This window comes from Oncorhynchus tshawytscha, unplaced genomic scaffold (assembly GCF_018296145.1).
Source record: "Oncorhynchus tshawytscha isolate Ot180627B unplaced genomic scaffold, Otsh_v2.0 Un_contig_2931_pilon_pilon, whole genome shotgun sequence".
NCBI classification, from domain to species: Eukaryota; Metazoa; Chordata; class Actinopteri; order Salmoniformes; family Salmonidae; genus Oncorhynchus; species Oncorhynchus tshawytscha.
In genome coordinates, this window is record NW_024609558.1 from 71,483 (window position 1) to 94,811 (window position 23,329).

General features: G+C 48.1%; 1 protein-coding gene across 5 annotated transcripts in view; it reads right to left on the minus strand.

Moving 5' to 3' along the window:
- Positions 1-20,423: 20,423 nt before the first annotated feature.
- Positions 20,424-23,329, minus strand: part of zdhhc1 (zinc finger DHHC-type containing 1) — a 54,996-nt gene continuing 52,090 nt past the window's right edge. For 3 of the 5 annotated variants that reach the window (XM_042315920.1, XM_042315916.1, XM_042315917.1), the window contains one exon: positions 20,424-21,194. In XM_042315920.1, coding sequence (XP_042171854.1) covers positions 20,620-21,194 — 575 coding nt within the window. In that variant the 3' untranslated portion in view covers positions 20,424-20,619. The remainder of the gene's footprint in view (positions 21,195-23,329) is intronic. The other 2 variants (XM_042315918.1, XM_042315919.1) reach the window with 1 other exon arrangement.

A 23,329-nucleotide genomic window follows, 5' to 3' on the forward strand; every position in this document is an offset into this window, starting at 1 on the left:
CATGCTATTGTTTGAGGAGAGTGCACAAGTTATGTAGTTGAAAATGTGTCAATTGGCCAATTAGGCACATTTGGGCAGACTTGATACAACATTTTGTACAGCAATGCAACGGTTCATTGGATCAGTCTAAAACTTTGCACATACACTTCTGCCATCTAGTGGCCAAAATCTAAATTGTGTCATAATGGCCTTTCTACTGCATTTCAAAGATGATTGAACAACATTGTATTTTAATAGAAAACGCATGTTTTGTTTCTTTTGTATTATCTTTTACCAGATCTAATGTGTTATATTCTCCTACATTCATTTCACATTTACACAAACGTCTAAGTGTTTCCTTTCAAATGGTACCAAGAATATGCATATCCTTGCTTCAGGTCCTGAGCTACAGACAGTTAGATTTGGGCACGTCATTTTAGGCGAGAATTTTAAAAAAGGGTCCGAAACCATTTGCACCTATGAGGCAATGTTTTATTTTCAACAGAGCTGTGCAATGTTGTCAGCTTGGGCCATTATTTTACCTCCAGTCTAGAACAGATTAATATATACTTGGATACGTCCAGTAATTATTTGTTGCAATAATTGTCATTCCTAGTTTGCTGTGTCATCCAATGCAGTAAGAGGGTTCTGTGCTTGTAACTCAGAGCTATCCAGTCTAGTCAGAATCAAACACTCCTCTGTTCTCCTCTCCTTTTCTCTCCTCTCATACTCCCTCTTTTTCTCTCCTCATTGGCACCAACCTGAAACTATGCCATTATTTCTTCCAGCCCCCCTCTCTCTCCCCCACCTCCCTCTCTCCCACCCCTCCCCCCCTCTCTCTCACCCTCTCCCCCTTGCTCTCTGTCTCTCACTCTCTGTCTCTCCCCCTCTCTCACCCTCTCCCCCTTGCTTTCTGTCTCTCCCCCTCTCTCACCCTCTCCCCCTTGCTTTCTGTCTCTCCCCTCTCCCCTTGCTCTCTGTCTCTCCCCCTCTCTCTCACCCTCTCCCCCTTGCTCTCTGTCTCTCCCCCTCTCTCTCCCCCCTCCCCCTTGCTCTCTGTCTCTCCTCCCCTCTCTCCCACCCTCCCCCTTGCTCTCTGTCTCTCCCCTCGCTCTCTGTCTCTCCCCCTCTCTCTCTCCTCCCCTTGCTCTCACCCTCTCCCCTTGCTCTCTGTCTCTCCCCCTCTCCCCTTGCTCTCTGTCTCTCCTCCCCTCTCCCACCCTCCCCTTGCTCACTGTCTCTCCCCCTTGCTCTCTGTCTCTCCTCCCCTCTCTCTCACCCTCTCCCCCTCTACCCCTTGCTCAGTCCCCCCTCTCTCTCTCTCCCCCCCCCCTCTCTCTCACCCCTCTACCCCTTGCTCTGTCCCACCCCCACCCCCTCTCTCTCACCCTCTCCCCCTTTGCTCTCTGTCTCTCCCCCTCTACCCCTTTGCTCTGCCCCCCTCTCTCTCACCCTCTCCCCCTTGCTCTCTGTCTCTCCCCCCCCCTCACCCTCTCCCTCCTTGCTCTCTGTCTCTCCCCCTCCCCTTGCTCTCCCCCCCTCTCTCTCTCTCACCCTCTCCCCCTTGCTCTCCCCTCTCCCCCTCTCTCTGCACACATCTGCACCAGTCATAAGTGCTGTCCAGGGATGATGTAGTGCAGTGTGATGTCATCCAGTCAGATATTAGTAATTCTCTCTGGCTGTAATTAGGCTCTGGGATCTGACCTACCAGGTGATGGTCTGCCATGTTAGAAACACATCCTAGTGGTTTATGCTGCCTTGGAGACTTCCTCTCTGTGGGCCTTTTGGTCAAACGTGGTAGGAAACAGGAGGCCATCTAGGGCACTACTACTGCTGCTGGCCCCCTACAGCCACCTAGCCACCTTCTGCCTGCCAGCCAGCCAGCCAGCCAGCCAGCCAGCCAGCCAGCCAGTCAGTGAGTGAGTGAGTGAGTGAGTGGGGGTTGGGGCCTGAGGACCATGCCTCAGGACTACCGGGCATGATGACTCCTTGCTGTCCCCAGTCCACCTGGCCGTGCTGCTGCTCCAGTTTCAACTGTTCTGCCTTCTTATTATTCGAACATGCTGATCATTTATGAACATTTGAACATCTTGGCCATGTTCTGTTATAATCTCCACCCGGCACAGCCAGAAGAGGACTGGCCATCCCACATAGCCTGGTTCCTCTCTAGGTTTCTTCCTAGGTTTTGGCCTTTCTAGGGAGTTTTTCCTAGCCACCGTGCTTCTACACCTGCATTGCTTGCTGTTTGGGGTTTAAGGCTGGGTTTCTGTACAGCACTTTGAGATATCAGCTGATGTACGAAGGGCTATATAAAAAATACAATTTTTTTTATTTTTAGAAAACCAGCTGTATAAACCTTAGAGAATTAGAGAAGGGTAAAGATCATTTAGAAAACCATCCATATAAACCTTAGAGAATAATTTAAGTAAAGACCATTAGCTCTGTTTTACTCATTGTCTTTGCGAAGGGAAACATCCATGGTACGTTGGGAGTGGCTCTTTTTACGTTAAAAGTGTAGATGTACATATAGTTTGATGTAGTAGTCTTGTCCATACACATGTAATAACACATTAGGCTGATTCATCATTACTCATAGAACGTGTTTCATTGATTATTGATGTAATCACGCTGACCTGGGTGATTGAAAGGCTATTCATGGCTCACATCAACACCATTATCCCAGGAAACCCTAGACCCACTCTAATTCGCATACCGCCCCAACAGATCCACAGATGACGCCATCTCTATTGCGCTCCACACTGCCCTTTCCCACCTGGACAAAAGAAACACCTATGTGAGAATGTTATTTATTGACTACAGCTCAGCGTTCAACACCATAGAGCCTTCAAAGCTCATCAATAAGCTAAGGACCTGGGACTAAACACCTCCCTCTGCAACTGGATCCTGGACTTCCTGATAGGCCGCCCCCAGGTGGTAAGGGAAGGTAACAACACAACTGCCTCGCAGATCCTCAACACGGGGCCCCTCAGGGGTGTGTGCTCAGTCCCCTCCTGTACTCCCTGTTCAACCATGACTGCATGGCCAAATACGACTCCAACACCCTCATTAAATTTGCTGACGACACAACTGTGGTAGGCCTGATCATAGACAACACCGGTTAGTTGAGGTAGTATGTACATGTAGGTAAAGTTATTAAAGTGACTATGCATAGATGATAACAACAGAGAGTAGCAGTGGTGTGGGGGGGGGCAATGCAAATAGTCTGGGTAGCCATTTGACTAGATGTTCAGGAGTCTTATGGCTTGGGGGGGAGAAGCTCTTCAGAAGCCTCTTGGTCCTACACTTGGTGCTCTGGTACTGCTTTCCGTGCCGTAGCAGAGAGAACAGTCTAAATAACTTTTTTGCCCGCTTTGAGGACAATACAGTGCCACTGACACGGCCTGCAACGAAAACATGCGGTCTCTCCTTCACTGCAGCCGAAGTGAGTAAGACATTTAAACGTGTTAACCCTCGCAAGGCTGCAGGCCCAGACGGCATCCCCAGCCGCGCCCTCAGAGCATGCGCAGACCAGCTGGCCGGTGTGTTTACGGACATATTCAATCAATCCCTATACCAGTCTGCTGTTCCCACATGCTTCAAGAGGGCCACCATTGTTCCTGTTCCCAAGAAAGCTAAGGTAACTGAGCTAAACGACTACCGCCCCGTAGCACTCACATCCGTCATCATGAAGTGCTTTGAGAGACTAGTCAAGGACCATATCACCTCCACCCTACCTGACACCCTAGACCCACTCCATTTTGCTTACCGCCCAAATAGGTCCACAGACGATGCAATCTCAACCACACTGCACACTGCCCTAACCCATCTGGACAAGAGGAATACCTATGTGAGAATGCTGTTCATCGACTACAGCTCGGCATTCAACACCATAGTACCCTCCAAGCTCGTCATCAAGCTCGAGACCCTGGGTCTCGACCCCGCCCTGTGCAACTGGGTACTGGACTTCCTGACGGGCCGCCCCCAGGTGGTGAGGGTAGGCAACAACATCTCCTCCCCACTGATCCTCAACACTGGGGCCCCACAAGGGTGCGTTCTGAGCCCTCTCCTGTACTCCCTGTTCACCCACGACTGCGTGGCCACGCACGCCTCCAACTCAATCATCAAGTTTGCGGACGACACAACAGTGGTAGGCTTGATTACCAACAACGACGAGACGGCCTACAGGGAGGAGGTGAGAGCACTCGGAGTGTGGTGTCAGGAAAATAACCTCACACTCAACGTCAACAAAACTAAGGAGATGATTGTGGACTTCAGGAAACAGCAGAGGGAACACCCCCATCCACATCGATGGAACAGTAGTGGAGAGGGTAGCAAGTTTAAGTTCCTCGGCATACACATCACAGACAAACTGAATTGGTCCACTCACACAGACAGCATCGTGAGGAAGGCGCAGCAGCGCCTCTTCAACCTCAGGAGGCTGAAGAAATTCGGCTTGTCACCAAAAGCTCTCACAAACTTCTACAGATGCACAATCGAGAGCATCCTGGCGGGCTGTATCACCGCCTGGTATGGCAACTGCACCGCCCTCAACCGTAAGGCTCTCCAGAGGGTAGTGAAGTCTGCACAACGCATCACCGGGGGCAAACTACCTGCCCTCCAGGACACCTACACCACCCGATGCTACAGGAAGGCCATAAAGATCATCAAGGACATCAACCACCTGAGCCACTGCCTGTTCACCCCGCTGTCATCCAGAAGGCGAGGTCAGTACAGGTGCATCAAAGCTGGGACCGAGAGACTGAAAAACAGCTTCTATCTCAAGGCCATCAGACTGTTAAACAGCCACCACTAACATTGAGTGGCTACTGCCAACACACTGTCAATGACACTGACTCTACTCCAGCCACTTTAATCATGGGAATTGATGGGAAATGATGTAAATATATCACTAGCCACTTTAAACAATGCTACCTTATATAATGTTACTTACCCTACATTATTCATCTCATATGCATACGTAGATACTGTCCTCTATATCATCGACTGCATCCTTATGTAATACATGTATCACTAGCCACTTTAACTATGCCACTTGGTTTACATACTTATCTCATATGTATATACTGTACTCGATATCATCTACTGTATCTTGCCTATGCTGCTCTGTACCATCACTCATTCATATATCCTTATGTACATATTCTTTATCCCCTTACAGTGTATATGACAGTAGTTTTTTGGAATTGTTAGTTAGATTACTTGTTGGTTATTACTGCATTGTCGGAACTAGAAGCACAAGCATTTCGCTACACTCGCATTAACATCTGCTAACCATGTGTATGTGACAAATAAAATTTGATTTGATTTGGCTGGAGTCTTTGACAATTTTTAGGGCCTTTCCTCTGTTCTTGTTCTCATAAAAGCCCCTGTGTGTTTGTGGCGATGCAGCGAGCTGCTTTAATGAGCAGTCTGTCCTGCTCTTCACATTACAACCTGATGACCTTCCTCTCTTCTGGTTACGTTCCCTTCGGTCGGTTGAGGAACGCTCATCATGGCTCATTATTATTCTCATTCTGGCCCCGCGATGGAGAGATGAGAGGAAAGCAGGAAGAGGAAACAGATGTCCAACCTCCACACCTCTGTGATGAACAAAAGCTCTGGAGCAGAGATCTCCATAACCTCTAAACCACCCCTCGAATTACTACTGCTGCTGGTCTACTACAGTCACCTAGCTGGACACTACTGCTACTGCTGCTGGCCCACTACAGCCACCTAGCTGGACACTACTATTACTACTGCTGCTGGCCCACGACAGCCACCTAGCTGGACACTACTATTACTACTGCTGCTGGTCTACTACAGCCACCTAGCTGGACACTACTATTACTGCTGCTGCTGGCCCACTACAGTCACCTAGCTGGACACTACTGCTACTGCTGCTGCTGGCCCACTACAGCCACCTAGCTGGACACTACTATTACTGCTGCTGGCCCACTACAGCCACCTAGCTGGACACTACTATTACTACTGCTGCTGGCCCACTACAGCCACCTAGCTGGACACTACTATTACTGCTGCTGCTGGCCCACGACAGCCACCTAGCTGGACACTACTATTACTACTGCTGCTGGCCCACGACAGCCACCTAGCTGGACACTACTGCTACTGCTGGCCCACTACAGCCACCTAGCTGGACACTACTATTACTACTGCTGCTGGCCCACTACAGCCACCTAGCTGGACACTACTATTACTACTGCTGGCCCACTACAGCCACCTAGCTGGACACTACTACTGCTGCTGGCCCACTACAGCCACCTAGCTGGACACTACTATTACTGCTGCTGCTGGCCCACTACAGTCACCTAGCTGGACACTACTATTACTACTGCTGCTGGCCCACTACAGCCACCTAGCTGGACACTACTATTACTGCTGCTGCTGGCCCACTACAGCCACCTAGCTGGACACTACTATTACTACTGCTGCTGGCCCACTACAGCCACCTAGCTGGACACTACTATTACTACTGCTGCTGGCCCACTACAGCCACCTAGCTGGACACTACTATTACTGCTGCTGCTGGCCCACTACAGTCACCTAGCTGGACACTACTATTACTACTGCTGCTGGCCCACTACAGCCACCTAGCTGGACACTACTATTACTGCTGCTGCTGGCCCACTACAGCCACCTAGCTGGACACTACTATTACTACTGCTGCTGGCCCACTACAGCCACCTAGCTGGACACTACTATTACTACTGCTGCTGGCCCACTACAGTCACCTAGCTGGACACTACTATTACTGCTGCTGCTGGCCCACTACAGCCACCTAGCTGGACACTACTATTACTACTGCTGCTGGCCCACGACAGCCACCTAGCTGGACACTACTATTACTGCTGCTGCTGGCCCACTACAGCCACCTAGCGGGACACTACTATTACTACTGCTGCTGGCCCACGACAGCCACCTAGCTGGACACTACTATTACTACTGCTGCTGGCCCACGACAGCCACCTAGCTGGACACTACTATTACTACTGCTGCTGGCCCACTACAGCCACCTAGCTGGACACTACTATTACTACTGCTGCTGGCCCACTACAGCCACCTAGCTGGACACTACTACTACTGCTGGCCCACTACAGCGACCTAGCTGGACACTACTATTACTACTGCTGGCCCACTACAGCCACCTAGCTGGACACTATTTTACTACTGCTGCTGGCCCACTACAGCCACCTAGCTGGACACTACTATTACTACTGCTGGCCCACTACAGCCACCTAGCTGGACACTACTATTACTACTGCTGCTGGCCCACTACAGCCACCTAGCTGGACACTACTATTACTACTGCTGCTGGCCCACTACAGCCACCTAGCTGGACACTACTATTACTACTGCTGCTGGCCCACTACAGCCACCTAGCTGGACACTACTATTACTACTGCTGCTGGCCCACTACAGCCACCTAGCTGGACACTACTATTACTACTGCTGCTGGCCCACTACAGCCACCTAGCTGGACACTACTATTACTACTGCTGCTGGCCCACTACAGTCACCTAGCTGGACACTACTATTACTGCTGCTGCTGGCCCACTACAGCCACCTAGCTGGACACTACTATTACTACTGCTGCTGGCCCACTACAGCCACCTAGCTGGACACTACTATTACTACTGCTGCTGGCCCACTACAGCCTGCCTAGCTGGACACTACTATTACTACTGCTGCTGGCCCACTACAGTCACCTAGCTGGACACTACTATTACTACTGCTGCTGGCCCACTACAGTCACCTAGCTGGACACTAGTATTACTACTGCTGCTGGCCCACTACAGCCACCTAGCTGGACACTACTACTACTGCTGCTGGCCCACTACAGCCACCTAGCTGGACACTACTATTACTGCTGCTGGCCCACTACAGCCACCTAGCTGGACACTACTACTGCTGCTGGCCCACTACAGCCACCTAGCTGGACACTACTATTACTACTGCTGCTGGCCCACTACAGCCACCTAGCTGGACACTACTATTACCACTACTGCTGGCCCACTACAGCCACCTAGCTGGACACTGGGAAAAACCATTAGTAAACCATCACAGGGTCAATGACACTACAACTACTACTGTTGCTACCACTACTGTTGACTACTACTACTGGTACTACTACTACTACTACTACTACTACTACTACTACTACTACTACTACTACTACTACTACTACTACTACTACTACCACTACTACTGGTACTACTACTTCTACTGGTACTACTACTACTACTACTACTACTGGTACTACTACTACTACTTCTGCTGGTACTACTACTACTACTACTACTGGTACTACTACTACTACTTCTACTACTACTACTACTACTTCTACTACCACTACTACTACTACTACTGGTACTACTACTATACTACTACTGTTACTCCTGGTACTACTACTACTTCTACTACTACTTCTACTACTACTACTACTACTTCTGCTGGTACTACTACTACTACTACTACTACTGGTACTACTACTACTACTTCTGCTGGTACTACTACTACTACTACTACTACTACTACTGGTACTACTACTACTACTTCTGCTGGTACTACTACTACTACTACTGGTACTACTACTACTACTACTACTGGTACTACTACTACTACTACTACTATAATACTACAACAACAACAACAACAACAACCCAACTGTCTACTATTACAACCATTACAGACTTGTCATTCAATACATTATTTCACTCATGACCAAGTTTCATCAATTCCTTTGAATGAATGTGTAAAGATGCCAATTCCTTTCTATTTCATGATGTAAATGGACCAAAACGTTTCCATGGGCCTGACCCTTCCCTGACTACAGCCTTCAGGGCGAAGGGGCAAGGTTAGACAACGCAGTGGAACAAACAATTACTCAACCATCACACGATGATCTCTCAGTCTCTCAGGATGGAGGGATGAATGGAGGGAAGAAGGGGGTGGAGGATGGAGGGGAGTAGAGGATGGAGGGATGAATTGAGGGAAGAGGGGGGGTGGAGGATGGAGGGGAGTAGAGGATGGAGGGATGAATTGAGGGAAGAGGGGGTGGAGGATGGAGGGATGAAGAGAAGGAAGAGGGGAAGAGGGGAGTAGAGGATGGAGGGAAGAGGGGGTGGAGGATGGAGGGATGAACAGAAGGAAAAGGGGAAGAGGGGAGTAGAGGATGGAGGGATGAATGGAGGGAAGAGGGGGGTGGAGGATGGAGGGATGAACGGAGGGAAGAGGGGAGTAGAGGATGAAAAAAGGAGGTCTACAGGTCAGTAAATGCCATCAGAAACAGCAGCGTAACTGTGTATTTCAGTCTCGTGTTGTGCTCCACGCCGTTACCGTGACGACTGCAACAAACAAACTGGTAGGCCGACTGACCAGCCCACTACTACCGAGAAAGACAGACAAATGATGTTTCCATGGAAACCAGCAATAGCAAATAGAAAGAAGAAGAAAAACGCCAGGCCTGCGGGGCGGAGCAACGATAAGCACAACAATCTGTCCGGACCACATTCCCTCTGTGGAGTTAAAAGGCTGGGTGCTCGGGCACGTGGTACCGCCTAGTGAGTACGGCTTGCGTCCCAAATGGCACCCTGTTACCTACTTCTGACCAGGGGCCCTATCAAACGTAGTGCACCGTATAGGGAATAGGGGCCCTATCAAACGTAGTGCACCGTATAGGGAATAGGGGCCCTATCAAACGTAGTGCACCGTATAGGGAATAGGGAATAAATGGAATCCCTGATAAATGGAATCCCTGATAAATGGAATCCCTGATAAATGGAATCCCTGATAAATGGAATCCCTGATACATGGAATCCCTGATACATGGAATCCCTGATACATGGAATCCCTGATTAATGGAATCCCTGATTAATGGAATCCCTGATTAATGGAATCCCTGATTAATGGAATCCCTGATACATGGAATCCCTGATTAATGGAATCCCTGATTAATGGAATCCCTGATTAATGGAATCCCCGATTAATGGAATCCCTGATACATGGAATACCTGATTAATGGAATCCCTGATACATGGAATCCCTGATACATGGAATCCCTGATTAATGGAATCCCTGATACATGGAATCCCTGATTAATGGAATCCCTGATTAATGGAATCCCTGATAAATGGAATCCCTGATTAATGGAATCCCTGATTAATGGAATCCCTGATACATGGAATCCCTGATTAATGGAATCCCTGATTAATGGAATCCCTGATACATGGAATCCCTGATTAATGGAATCCCTGATACATGGAATCCCTGATACATGGAATCCCTGATAAATCCTTGATAAAATTGAATCCCTGATAGATGGAATCCCTGATAGATGGAATCCCTGATAGATGAAATCCCTGATAAATGGAATCCCTGATAGATGGAATCCCTGATAAATGGAATCCCTGATAAATGGAATCCCTGATAAATGGAATCCCTGATAAATGGAATCCCTGATAAATGGAATCCCTGATTAATGGAATCCCTGATACATGGAATCCCTGATTAATGGAATCCCTGATTAATGGAATCCCTGATTAATGGAATCCCTGATACATGGAATCCCTGATTAATGGAATCCCTGATACATGGAATCCCTGATACATGGAATCCCTGATTAATGGAATCCCTGATACATGGAATCCCTGATAAATGGAATCCCTGATTAATGGAATCCCTGATACATGGAATCCCTGATTAATGGAATCCCTGATTAATGGAATCCCTGATTAATGGAATCCCTGATACATGGAATCCCTGATTAATGGAATCCCTGATACATGGAATCCCTGATAGATGAAATCCCTGATAAATATTTATTGACAAAACTGTTGGTTTGAGAAGTATTAAAAACATTGTTGAATCATGCATGAATACCGTACCAATGTGCCGCAGACCAAGTCTGTGTCCCAAATTTCACCCTATTTCCTATATAGTGCACTACTTTAGGGAGTAGGGTGCTGCACTACATAGGGAATAGGGTGCCATTTGGGATCATGCATGAACATGAGCAGTAAAGGACTACAAACAGCCCAGTCATGCTGGAAGGTGGCAGCGGGCAGGATACTTAGCAACAGCACACAACACATTTCAACATCGCACTGTCCTACGCTGACACCATCGACCACACACATCCTCTGATTCCTCCGCCCAGCCACACACAACTCTACCACCCAGACAGGATCATTATATTACAACTCTACCACCCAGACCGGATCATTATATTACAACTCTACCACACAGACCGGATCATTATATTACAACTCTACCACCCAGACAGGATCAACCACCCAGACAGGATCATTATATTACAACTCGACACCCAGACAGGATCATTATATTACAACTCTACCACCCAGACAGGATCAACCACCCAGACAGGATCATTATATTACAACTCTACCACCCAGACAGGATCAACCACCCAGACAGGATCATTATATTACGACTCTACCACCCAGACAGGATCAACCACCCAGACAGGATCATTATATTACAACTCTACCACCCAGACAGGATCAACCACCCAGACAGGATATTATTACAACTCTACCACCCAGACAGGATCAACCACCCAGACAGGATCATTATATTACAACTCTACCACCCAGACAGGATCATTATATTACAACTCTACCACCCAGACAGGATCAACCACCCAGACAGGATCATTATATTACAACTCTACCACCCAGACAGGATCATTATATTACAACTCGACACCCAGACAGGATCATTATATTACAACTCGACACCCAGACAGGATCATTATATTACAACTCGACACCCAGACAGGATCATTATATTACAACTCTACACCCAGACAGGATCATTATATTACAACTACCACCCAGACTCAACCACCCAGACAGGATCATTATATTACAACTCTACCACCCAGACAGGATCAACCACCCAGACAGGATCATTATATTACAACTCTACCACCCAGACAGGATCATTATATTACAACTCTACCACCCAGACCGGATCATTATATTACAACTCGACACCCATACAGGATCATTATATTACAACTCTACCACCCAGACAGGATCAACCACCCAGACAGGATCATTATATTACAACTCTACCACCCAGACAGGATCATTATATTACAACTCTACCACCCAGACAGGATCATTATATTACAACTCTACCACCCAGACGGATCATTATATTACAACTCTACCACCCAGACAGGATCATTATATTACAACTCTACCACCCAGACAGGATCATTATATTACATACTCTACCACCCAGACAGGATCAACCACCCAGACAGGATCATTATATTACAACTCTACCACCCAGACAGGATCATTATATTACAACTCTACCACCCAGACAGGATCATTATATTACAACTCTACCACCCAGACAGGATCAACCACCCAGACAGGATCATTATATTACAACTCTACCACCCAGACAGGATCGTTATATTACAACTCTACCACCCAGACAGGATCAACCACCCAGACAGGATCATTATATTACAACTCTACCACCCAGACAGGATCATTATATTACAACTCTACCACCCAGACAGGATCATTATATTACAACTCTACCACCCAGACAGGATCATTATATTACAACTCTACCACCCAGACAGGATCAACCACCCAGACAGGATCATTATATCACAACTCTACCACCCAGACAGGATCATTATATTACAACTCTACCACCCAGACAGGATCATTATATTACAACTCTACCACCCAGACAGGATCATTATATTACAACTCTACCACCCAGACAGGATCATTATATTACAACTCTACCACCCAGACAGGATCTACCACCCAGACAGGATCATTATATTACAACTCTACCACCCAGACAGGATCATTATATTACAACTCGACACCCAGACATCAGATACTCTGTGTGGTACAGACAAAGAGACAGACAGACAGACAGACAGACAGACAGAGACAAACAGACAGACAGACAGAGACAGGCAGACAGACACAGACAGACAGGCAGAGACACAGACAGACAGACAGAGACAGGCAGACAGACAGAGACAGACAGGCAGAGACAGACAGAGAGACAGACAGAGACAAGACAGTAGTGTACACTACTTCCAGAGACAGAGACAGACAGTAGTGTACACTACTTCCACAGACAGAGACAGACAGTAGTGTACACTACTTCCACAGACAGACACAGACAGTAGTGTACACTACTTCCACAGACAGACACAGACAGTAGTGTACACTACTTCCACAGACAGAGACAAGACAGTAGTGTACACTACTTCCACAGCAGACACAGACAGACAGTAGTGTACACTACTTCCACAGGCAGACACAGACAGACAGTAGTGTACACTACTTCCATAGGCAGACACAGACAGACAGTAGTGTACACTACTTCCACAGACAGAGACAAGACAGTAGTGTACACTACTTCCAGAGACAGAGACAGACAGTAGTGTACACTACTTCCACAGACAGAGACAGACAGTAGTGTACACTACTTCCAGAGACAGAGACAGACAGTAGTGTACACTACTTCCACAGACAGAGACAGACAGTAGTGTACACTACTTCCACAGACAGACACAGACAGTAGTGTACACTACTTCCACAGACAGACACAGACAGTAGTGTACACTACTTCCACAGACAGAGACAAGACAGTAGTGTACACTACTTCCAGAGACAGAGACAGACAGTAGTGTACACTACTTCCAGAGACAGACAGTAGTGTACACTACTTCCACAGACAGAGACAGACAGTAGTGTACACTACTTCCACAGACAGAGACAGACAGTAGTGTACACTACTTCCAGAGACAGACACAGACAGTAGTGTACACTACTTCCACAGACAGAGACAGACAGTAGTGTACACTACTTCCACAGACACAGACAGACAGTAGTGTACACTACTTCCAGAGAGAGACAGACAGTAGTGTGTGTACAGACACAGACACTAGTGTCACACTACTTCCACAGACAGAGACAAGACAGTAGTGTACACTACTTCCACAGACAGAGACAAGACAGTAGTGTACACTACTTCCACAGACAGAGACAGACAGTAGTGTACACTACTTCCACAGACACAGACAGACAGTAGTGTACACTACTTCCAGAGACAGAGACAGACAGTAGTGTACACTACTTCCACAGACAGAGACAGACAGTAGTGTACACTACTTCCACAGACAGAGACAGACAGTAGTGTACACTACTTCCACAGACAGAGACAGACAGTAGTGTACACTACTTCCACAGACAGAGACAGACAGTAGTGTACACTACTTCCACAGACACAGACAGACAGTAGTGTACACTACTTCCAGAGAGAATGTTGCCGTTGAGAACGTTTCTAAAGAAAAGGCCAGTTGACGAGGCAGCGTTCCCTCCAGTAGCCACATTAAAGCAGTAGATTACAGGAGAATACAATGAGGAGTGACTCTGTCTGTGTCCCAAAACAGATAAACATATTCCCTACATAGTGCACTACTTTCGTATGGGCCCTGTTCATATGGAGAGACGTTTGGGATGCATAACCCTCCCTCTCCTGTCGACACATTTGGCCACATGCTTCTCCTCTGTCGGGGTCGGGCCTTGATTGACACTGTTATGATGTCGTAGTGTTCCGTTGCCGAGGTAACACCCTCGGCTTCCCGCTGGGCGGGGGCAGGGTGACTGTGCAACGGAGCCAGCAACCAGTTACCCCAACACAACAATATACACTCTGTAAATAGATAGCACAGCAACGAGCAGGAAGGAAGAGAGAGAGAAGGAGGGAGAAAGTGAGAAGGGGGAGGTTAGTGCGTACGGCCCAGTACATCACTGGGGTCAAGCTCCCTGCCATCCAGGACCTCTATACCAGGCCTCCGACCACAAGGCACTACAGAGGGTAGTGCGTACGGCCCAGTACATCACTGGGGTCAAGCTCCCTGCCATCCAGGACCTCTATACCAGGCGGTGTCAGAGGAAGGCCATAAAAATTGTCAAAGACTCCAGCCACCCGAGTCATAGACTGTTCTCTCTGCTACTGCACGACAAGCGGTACCAGAGCACCAAGTCAGGGTCCAAGAGGCTTCTGAAGAGCTTCTACCCCCCAAGCCATAAGACTCCTGAACATCTAGTCAAATGGCTACCCAGACTATTAGCATTGACCCCCCCCCCCTTTACACCACTGCTACTCTCTGTTGTTATCATCTATGCATAGTCACTTTAATAACTCTACCTTCATGTACATACTACCTCAACTAACCTGATGCCCCCTGTATATAGCCTCCACATTGACTCTGTACCGGTACCCCCTGTATTTAGCCTCCACATTGACTCTGTACCGGTACCCCTGTATATAGCCTCCACATTGACTCTGTACCGGTACCCCTGTATATAGCCTCCACATTGACTCTGTACCGGTACCCCTGTATATAGCCTCCACATCAACTCTGTACCGTAATACCCTGTATATAGCCTCCACATCAACTCTGTACTGGTACCCCTGTATATAGCCTCCACATTGACTCTGTACTGGTACCCCTGTATATAGCCTCCACATTGACTCTGTACTGGTACCCCCTGTATATAGCCTCCACATTGACTCTGTACCGTAATACCCTGTATATAGCCTCCACATTGACTCTGTACTGGTACCCCCTGTATATAGCCTCCACATTGACTCTGTACTGGTACCCCCTGTATATAGCCTCCACATTGACTCTGTACTGGTACCCCCTGTATATAGCCTCCACATTGACTCTGTACCGTAATACCCTGTATATAGCCTCCACATTGACTCTGTACTGGTACCCCCTGTATATAGCCTCCACATTGACTCTGTACTGGTACCCCCTGTATATAGCCTCCACATTGACTCTGTACTGTAATACCCTGTATATAACCTCCACATTGACTCTGTACTGGTACCCCCTGTATATAGCCTCCACATTGACTCTGTACTGTAATACCCTGTATATAGCCTCCACATTGACTCTGTACCGGTACCCCCCCTGTATATAGCCTCCACATTGACTCTGTACCGTAATACCCTGTATATAGTCTCCACATTGACTCTGTACCGTAATACCCTGTATATAGCCTCCACATTGACTCTGTACCGTAATACCCTGTATATAGCCTCCACATTGACTCTGTACCGTAATACCCTGTATATAGCCTCCACATTGACTCTGTACCGGTACCCCTGTATATAGCCTCCACATTGACTCTGTACCGTAATACCCTGTATATAGCCTCCACATTGACTCTGTACCGTAATACCCTGTATATAGCCTCCACATTGACTCTGTACCGTAATACCCTGTATATAGCCTCCACATCGACTCTGTACCGTAATACCCTGTATATAGCCTCCACATTGACTCTGTACCGGTACCCCTGTATATAGCCTCCACATTGACTCTGTACCGGTACCCCCTGTATATAGCCTAGGCATACAGACAGGCATACAGACAGACAGGCAAACACAGGCAGACAGACAGACAGACAGCCAAACACAGGCAGACAGGACAGACAGACAGGCAAACACAGGCAGACAGGCATACAGGCAGACAGACAGGCACAGACAGGCAGGCAGACAGGCAGGCAGACAGGACAGGCATTCACAGGCAGACAGACAGACAGGCAAACAGACAGACAGACAGACAGACAGGCAAACAGACAGGTAGACAGACAGGCAGGCAGAGACAGGCAAACAGACAGACAGGAATACAGACAGGCAAACAGACAGACAGGCAAACAGACAGGTAGACAGACAGACAGGCAGGCAAACAGACAGGCAAACAGTCAGGCAGACAGACAGGCAGACAGGCAAGCAGACAGACAGGCATACAGACAGGAATATAGACAGGCATACAGACAGACAGGCAGACAGACAGGCAAACAGGCAGACTATCAAACTGTTCTGGTGGACATCCCTGCGGCTCCCATCCCATCTCTGTGGCATTGTGTTGTGTATAGATATAGACAGGCATACAGACAGACAGACATCCCTGCGGCTCCCATCCCATCTCTGAGGCATTGTGTTGTGTATAGATATAGACAGGCATACAGACAGACAGGCAGGCTCCCATCCCATCTCTGTGGCAGACTATCAAACTGTTCAGGCATGACAGACATCCCTGCGGCTCCCATCCCATCTCTGTGGCATTGTGTTGTGTATAGATATAGACAGGCATACAGACAGACAGACATCCCTGCGGCTCCCATCCCATCTCTGTGGCATTGTGTTGTGTATAGATATAGACAGGCATACAGACAGACATCCCTGCGGCTCCCATCCCATCTCTGTGGCATTGTGTTGTGTATAGATATAGACAGGCATACAGACAGACATCCCTGCGGCTCCCATCCCATCTCTGTGGCATTGTGTTGTGTATAGATATAGACAGGCATACAGACAGACATCCCTGCGGCTCCCATCCCATCTCTGTGGCATTGTGTTGTGTATAGATATAGACAGGCATACAGACAGACATCCCTGCGGCTCCCATCCCATCTCTGTGGCATTGTGTTGTGTATAGATATAGACAGGCATACAGACAGACATCCCTGCGGCTCCCATCCCATCTCTGTGGCATTGAACTGCACATTTAGAGTGGCCTTTTTATTGTCCCCAGCACAAGGTGCACCTGTGGAATGTTTAATCAGCTTCTTAATATGCCACACCTGTCAGGTGGATAGATTCTCTTGGCAAAGAAGAAATGCTCATTAACAGGGCTGTAAACACATTTGTGCTCAATATTTGAGAGAAATGAGCTTTTTGTGCGCATGAAACATTTCTGGGACCTTTTATTTATTTTATAAACACTTTACATGTCACGTTGATATTTTCAGTATAAATGGAATTCAAATAATTGAACCGATGTCATCAATTAGTTGTTTAAAAACTGCAAAGATTACTGTGATCTCAGTTAATGCTCAGCACTCGCAGACAGGCAGTCAGACAGACAGACGGTCACCATAGCAGTCAGACAGGCAGTCAGACAGACAGACGGTCACCATAGCAGTCAGACAGACGGTCACCATAGCAGTCAGACAGACAGTCAGACAGACAGACGGTCACCATAGCAGTCAGACAGACAGTCAGACAGACAGACGGTCACCATAGCAGTCAGACAGACAGACGGTCACCATAGCAGTCAGACAGACAGACAGACGGTCACCATAGCAGTCAGACAGACAGACAGTCACCATAGCAGTCAGACAGACAGACAGTCACCATAGTCACCAGACAGACAGTCAGACGGTCACCAGTCAGCAGACAGACAGACGGTCACCATAGCAGACAGACAGACGGTCACCATAGCAGTCAGACAGACGGTCACCATAGTAGTCAGACAGACAGTCAGTCACCATAGCAGTCAGACAGACAGTCAGACAGGCAGGCAGACAGACGGTCACCATAGCAGTCAGACAGACAGTCACCATAGCAGTCAGACAGTCAGACAGGCAGGCAGACAGACGGTCACCATAGCAGTCAGACAGACAGTCAGACAGACAGTCACCATAGCAGTCAGACAGACAGGCAGACAGACGGTCACCATAGCAGTCAGACAGACAGTCAGACAGACAGTCCCCATAGCAGTCAGACAGAAAGAGACAGTCAGACAGACAGACAGTCAGACAGACGGTCACCATAGCAGTCAGACAGACAGTCACAGACAGACAGACGGTCACCATAGCAGTCAGACAGACAGACAGACGGTCACCATAGCAGTCAGACAGACAGTCAGACAGACAATCAGTCAGACAGACAGTCAGACAGACGGTCACCATAGCAGTCAGACAGACAGTCAGACAGACAGTCAGTCAGACAGACGGTCACCATAGCAGTCAGTCAGACAGTCAGACAGACAGTCAGACAGACAGACAGTCAGACAGACGGTCACCATAGCAGTCAGTCAGACAGACAGTCAGACAGACAGTCAGACAGACAGTCAGACAGACGGTCACCATAGCAGTCAGTCAGACAGACAGTCAGACAGACAGTCAGACAGACAGTCAGACAGACGGTCACCATAGCAGTCAGTCAGACAGACAGTCAGACAGACAGTCAGACAGACGGTCACCATAGCAGTCAGTCAGACAGACAGTCAGACAGACAGTCAGATGGGTAAGCAATAACAATAAACAAATTCAGGTAGAAACACACCAACACGATAAATGGTGTTTCCCTTCCTGTACAAATCACCTGGGAAGGCAGAACGTTAAGGTTTCTTACTTCCTGTACAAATCACCTGGGAAGGCAGAACGTTAAGGTTTCTTACTTCCTGTACAAATCACCTGGGAAGGCAGAACGTTAAGGTTTCTTACTTCCTGTACAAATCACCTGGGAAGGCAGAACGTTAAGGTTCCTTCCTTCCTGTACAAATCACCTGGGAAGGCAGAACGTTAAGGTTCCTTCCTTCCTGTACAAATCACCTGGGAAGGCAGAACGTTAAGGTTCCTTCCTTCCTGTTCACCAAGGATTCTTCATTCAGAAAGACGCTTCAACAGGAAGGAATAACAACAAGTAGAATCATACTAAAAGCTGTGTGTTTTATGATAAAGGATATTAACCTGAAGATGTGAACACAGGTAACATTTAGTATTGTGGGGATTATAATCATATAAGTAGTGCACTATATAGGGAACAGGGTGCCATTGGGTCCTGGTCTAAAGTAGTGCACTACATAGGGAACAGGGTGCAATTGGGCCTGGTCTAAAGTAGTGCACTACATAGGGAACAGGGTGCCATTGGGTGCACTACTAGGGAACAGGGGTGGGCCTGGTCTAAAGTAGTGCACTACATAGGGAACAGGGTGCCATTGGGTCCTGGTCTAAAGTAGTGCACTACATAGGGAACAGGGTGCCACTGGGTTCTGGTCTAAAGTAGTGTACTATATAGGGAACAGGGTGCCCTAGGGTCCTGGTCTAAAGTAGTGCACTATATAGGGAACAGGGTGCCATTGGGCCTGGTCTAAAGTAGTGCACTATATAGGGAACAGGGTGCCATTGGGGATGTAGACATAGTTGAATAGTGGAGACTGTGGTATCAAGGCTCTTCCAGGCAGAACAGACAGTCAGTCAGACAGTCAGACAGACAGACAGACAGTCAGACAGTCAGACAGACAGTCAGTCATTCAGTCAGTCAGACAGACAGTCCATTCTGTTCTGCTGAGTTATTTAGTTTCATAGGTTGTATCGACACAACGCTGCATCAGGGATTGTCTCTCTCTATCAAAAGCAGTGTATCCTAGTCATCAAGGTAACAATGTGACAGTCAGACAGACAGCTAGTCAGCCAGCCAGCCAGCCAGCCAGCCAGCCAGCTAGTCAGCCAGCCAGTTACACAGCCAGCTAGTCAGCCAGCCAGCCAGTAAATCAGACAGTCAGCCAGCCAGTTACACAGCCAGCTAGTCAGCCAGCCAGTCAGCCAGCCAGCCAGCCAGCCAACCAGTCAGACAGCCAGTCAGTTACACAGCCAGCCCTCCAGCCAGGACCCAGTGGTGGGTCCAGCCCAGGGTGCAGTGGTCCATCCTGGGGCCCAGGGTCCAGTGGTCCATCCTGGGGCCCAGGGTCCAGTGGTCCATCCTGGGGCCCAGGGTCCAGTGGTCCATCCTGGGGGAGCTAGTCTACGCCATTGGGGTGCCTGCCCTGGAGCTATGGTTGGAGCTGGACCCAGGACCAGGCTGCTCCAGGCCTCTCCTACTGGCCTGTCTGCTGCTGTGTTTGTTGTCCCGGTGCTGGGCTCCTCCCCCCGGCTGTCCACTACTCCTACTGACGTAGACCGTAGGAGGCTGGGTGGCCATCTCAAACCTCTGCTCCCCCCCTCCCCCTGTCCTGCTGCTGTGTGCGGAGGACTTCCTCTTGGTCCGGGGCTGGGGCGAGGGATGGGGTCGGGCTGCAGGCAGCAGTAGAGAGCGTTGAGATGACGACCCAGACGCTGCAGTCCTACCCGTAGACGTTCCTGCCGCGGCGGAGGTGCCCAGTCGTGCCAACGCCACGGGGATCTCCTCCAGGGACTCTGCAGAGTCAGAGTGATACTCAGCAGGGGGCCCGGCGGGCAGCACGGGGTCAGGTTGGAGACCAGGATGTAGGGAGCTAGTGGGGGGCTGGGAGGCCCGCAGGGGGAAGGAGAGGTGCTGGCTCAGGGAGCTGGACAGGTGGGACACGGACGTGGGGACTGGAGTTACACTGCAGGAGTCTACTGGAGAACAGGACAGGAGGATGACAGAGAGGAGAGGAGGAAGACAGAGGAGAGGAGGAGGACAGAGAGGAGAGGAGGAGGACAGAGAGGAGGAGGTGGACAGAAGAGAGGAGGAGGACAGAGGAGAGGAGGACAGAGAGGAGAGGAGGAGGACAGAGGAGAGGATGAGGACAGAGAGGAGAAGACGAGGACAGCAGAGGAGAAGAGAGGAGGAGGACAGAGAGGTAGGAGGACAGAGAGGAGGACAGAGAGGAGGAGGACAGAGAGGAGAGGAGGAGGACAGCAGAGGAGAAGAGAGAAGAGGACAGAGAGGAGAAGAGAGGACAGCAGAGGACAGGAAAGGGACAGACATTCACATCACAGAGCTGCTACTCAATATACATGAGCATAGAAATAGAATCAATAGAACAGGTCTCCATCCTCTCCCCATGGCGATTTGTGGGTACACTAAAAATGGCTGTCCATTATGACATCATTGACTTGAAAGAGGAAGCCTGTTCTATTCCTTCTAGTTCTGCTAATGCTATATGCACCTCTAATGTTATAATGTCTTAGAATGACTAAATAACAGACCATTTCTGGCATGTTGACAACTAATGCTATATACATTGAGAGAGGACTAATGTTATATCAGCATGTCAAGTAGCAGAGAACTAATGCTATATCAGCATGTTAGCAGAGGATAAGCTATATCACATTATAGCAGAGGACTAATGCTATATCAGCATGTCAAGTAGCAGAGGACTAATGCATCAGCATTCAAGTAGCAGAGGACTAATGCTATATCAGCATGTCAAGTAGCAGAGGACTGACTAATGTTTACCATATATCAGCATGTCAAGTAGCAGAGGACTGACTAATGCTATATCAGCATGTCAAGTAGCAGAGGACTGACTAATGCTATATCAGCATGTCAAGTAGCAGAGGACTGACTAATGCTATACCAGCATGTCAAGTAGCAGAGGACTAATGCTATATCAGCATGTCAAGTAGCAGAGGACTGACTAATGCTATATCAGCATGTCAAGTAGCAGAGGACTAATGCTATATCAGCATGTCAAGTAGCAGAGGACTAATGCTATATCAGCATGTCAAGTAGCAGAGGACTGACTAATGCTATGTCAGCATGTCAAGTAGCAGAGGACTAATGCTATATCAGCATGTCAAGTAGCAGAGGACTAATGCTATGTCAGCATGTCAAGTAGCAGAGGACTAATGCTATATCAGCATGTCAAGTAGCAGAGGACTAATGCTATATCAGCATGTTAAGTAGCAGAGGACTGACTAATGCTATATCAGCATGTCAAGTAGCAGAGGACTAATGCTATATCAGCATGTCAAGTAGCAGAGGACTAATGCTATGTCAGCATGCTAATGCTATCAGCATGTCAAGTAGCAGAGGACTAATGCTATATCAGCATGTCAAGTAGCAGAGGACTAATGCTATATCAGCATGTCAAGTAGCAGAGGACTGACTAATGCTATATCAGCATGTCAAGTAGCAGAGGACTATATCACATGTCAATGCAGAGGATATGCTATATCAGCATGTCAAGTAGCAGAGGACTGACTAATGCTATATCAGCATGTCAAGTAGCAGAGGACTGACTAATGCTATATCAGCATGTCAAGTAGCAGAGGACTGACTAATGCTATATCAGCATGTCAAGTAGCAGAGGACTAATGCTATATCAGCACAGAGGACTGACTAATGCTATCAGCATGTCAAGAGGACTAATGCTATATCAGCATGTCAAGTAGCAGAGGACTGACTAATGCTATATCAGCATGTCAAGTAGCAGAGGACTAATGCTATATCAGCATGTCAAGTAGCAGAGGACTGACTAATGCTATATCAGCATGTCAAGTAGCAGAGGACTGACTAATGCTATATCAGCATGTCAAGTAGCAGAGGACTGACTAATGCTATATCAGCATGTCAAGTAGCAGAGGACTGACTAATGCTATATCAGCATGTCAAGTAGCAGAGGACTGACTAATGCTATATCAGCATGTCAAGTAGCAGAGGACTGACTAATGCTATATCAGCATGTCAAGTAGCAGAGGACTAATGCTAGATCAGCATGTCAAGTAGCAGAGGACTAATGCTATATCAGCATGTCAAGTTGCAGAAG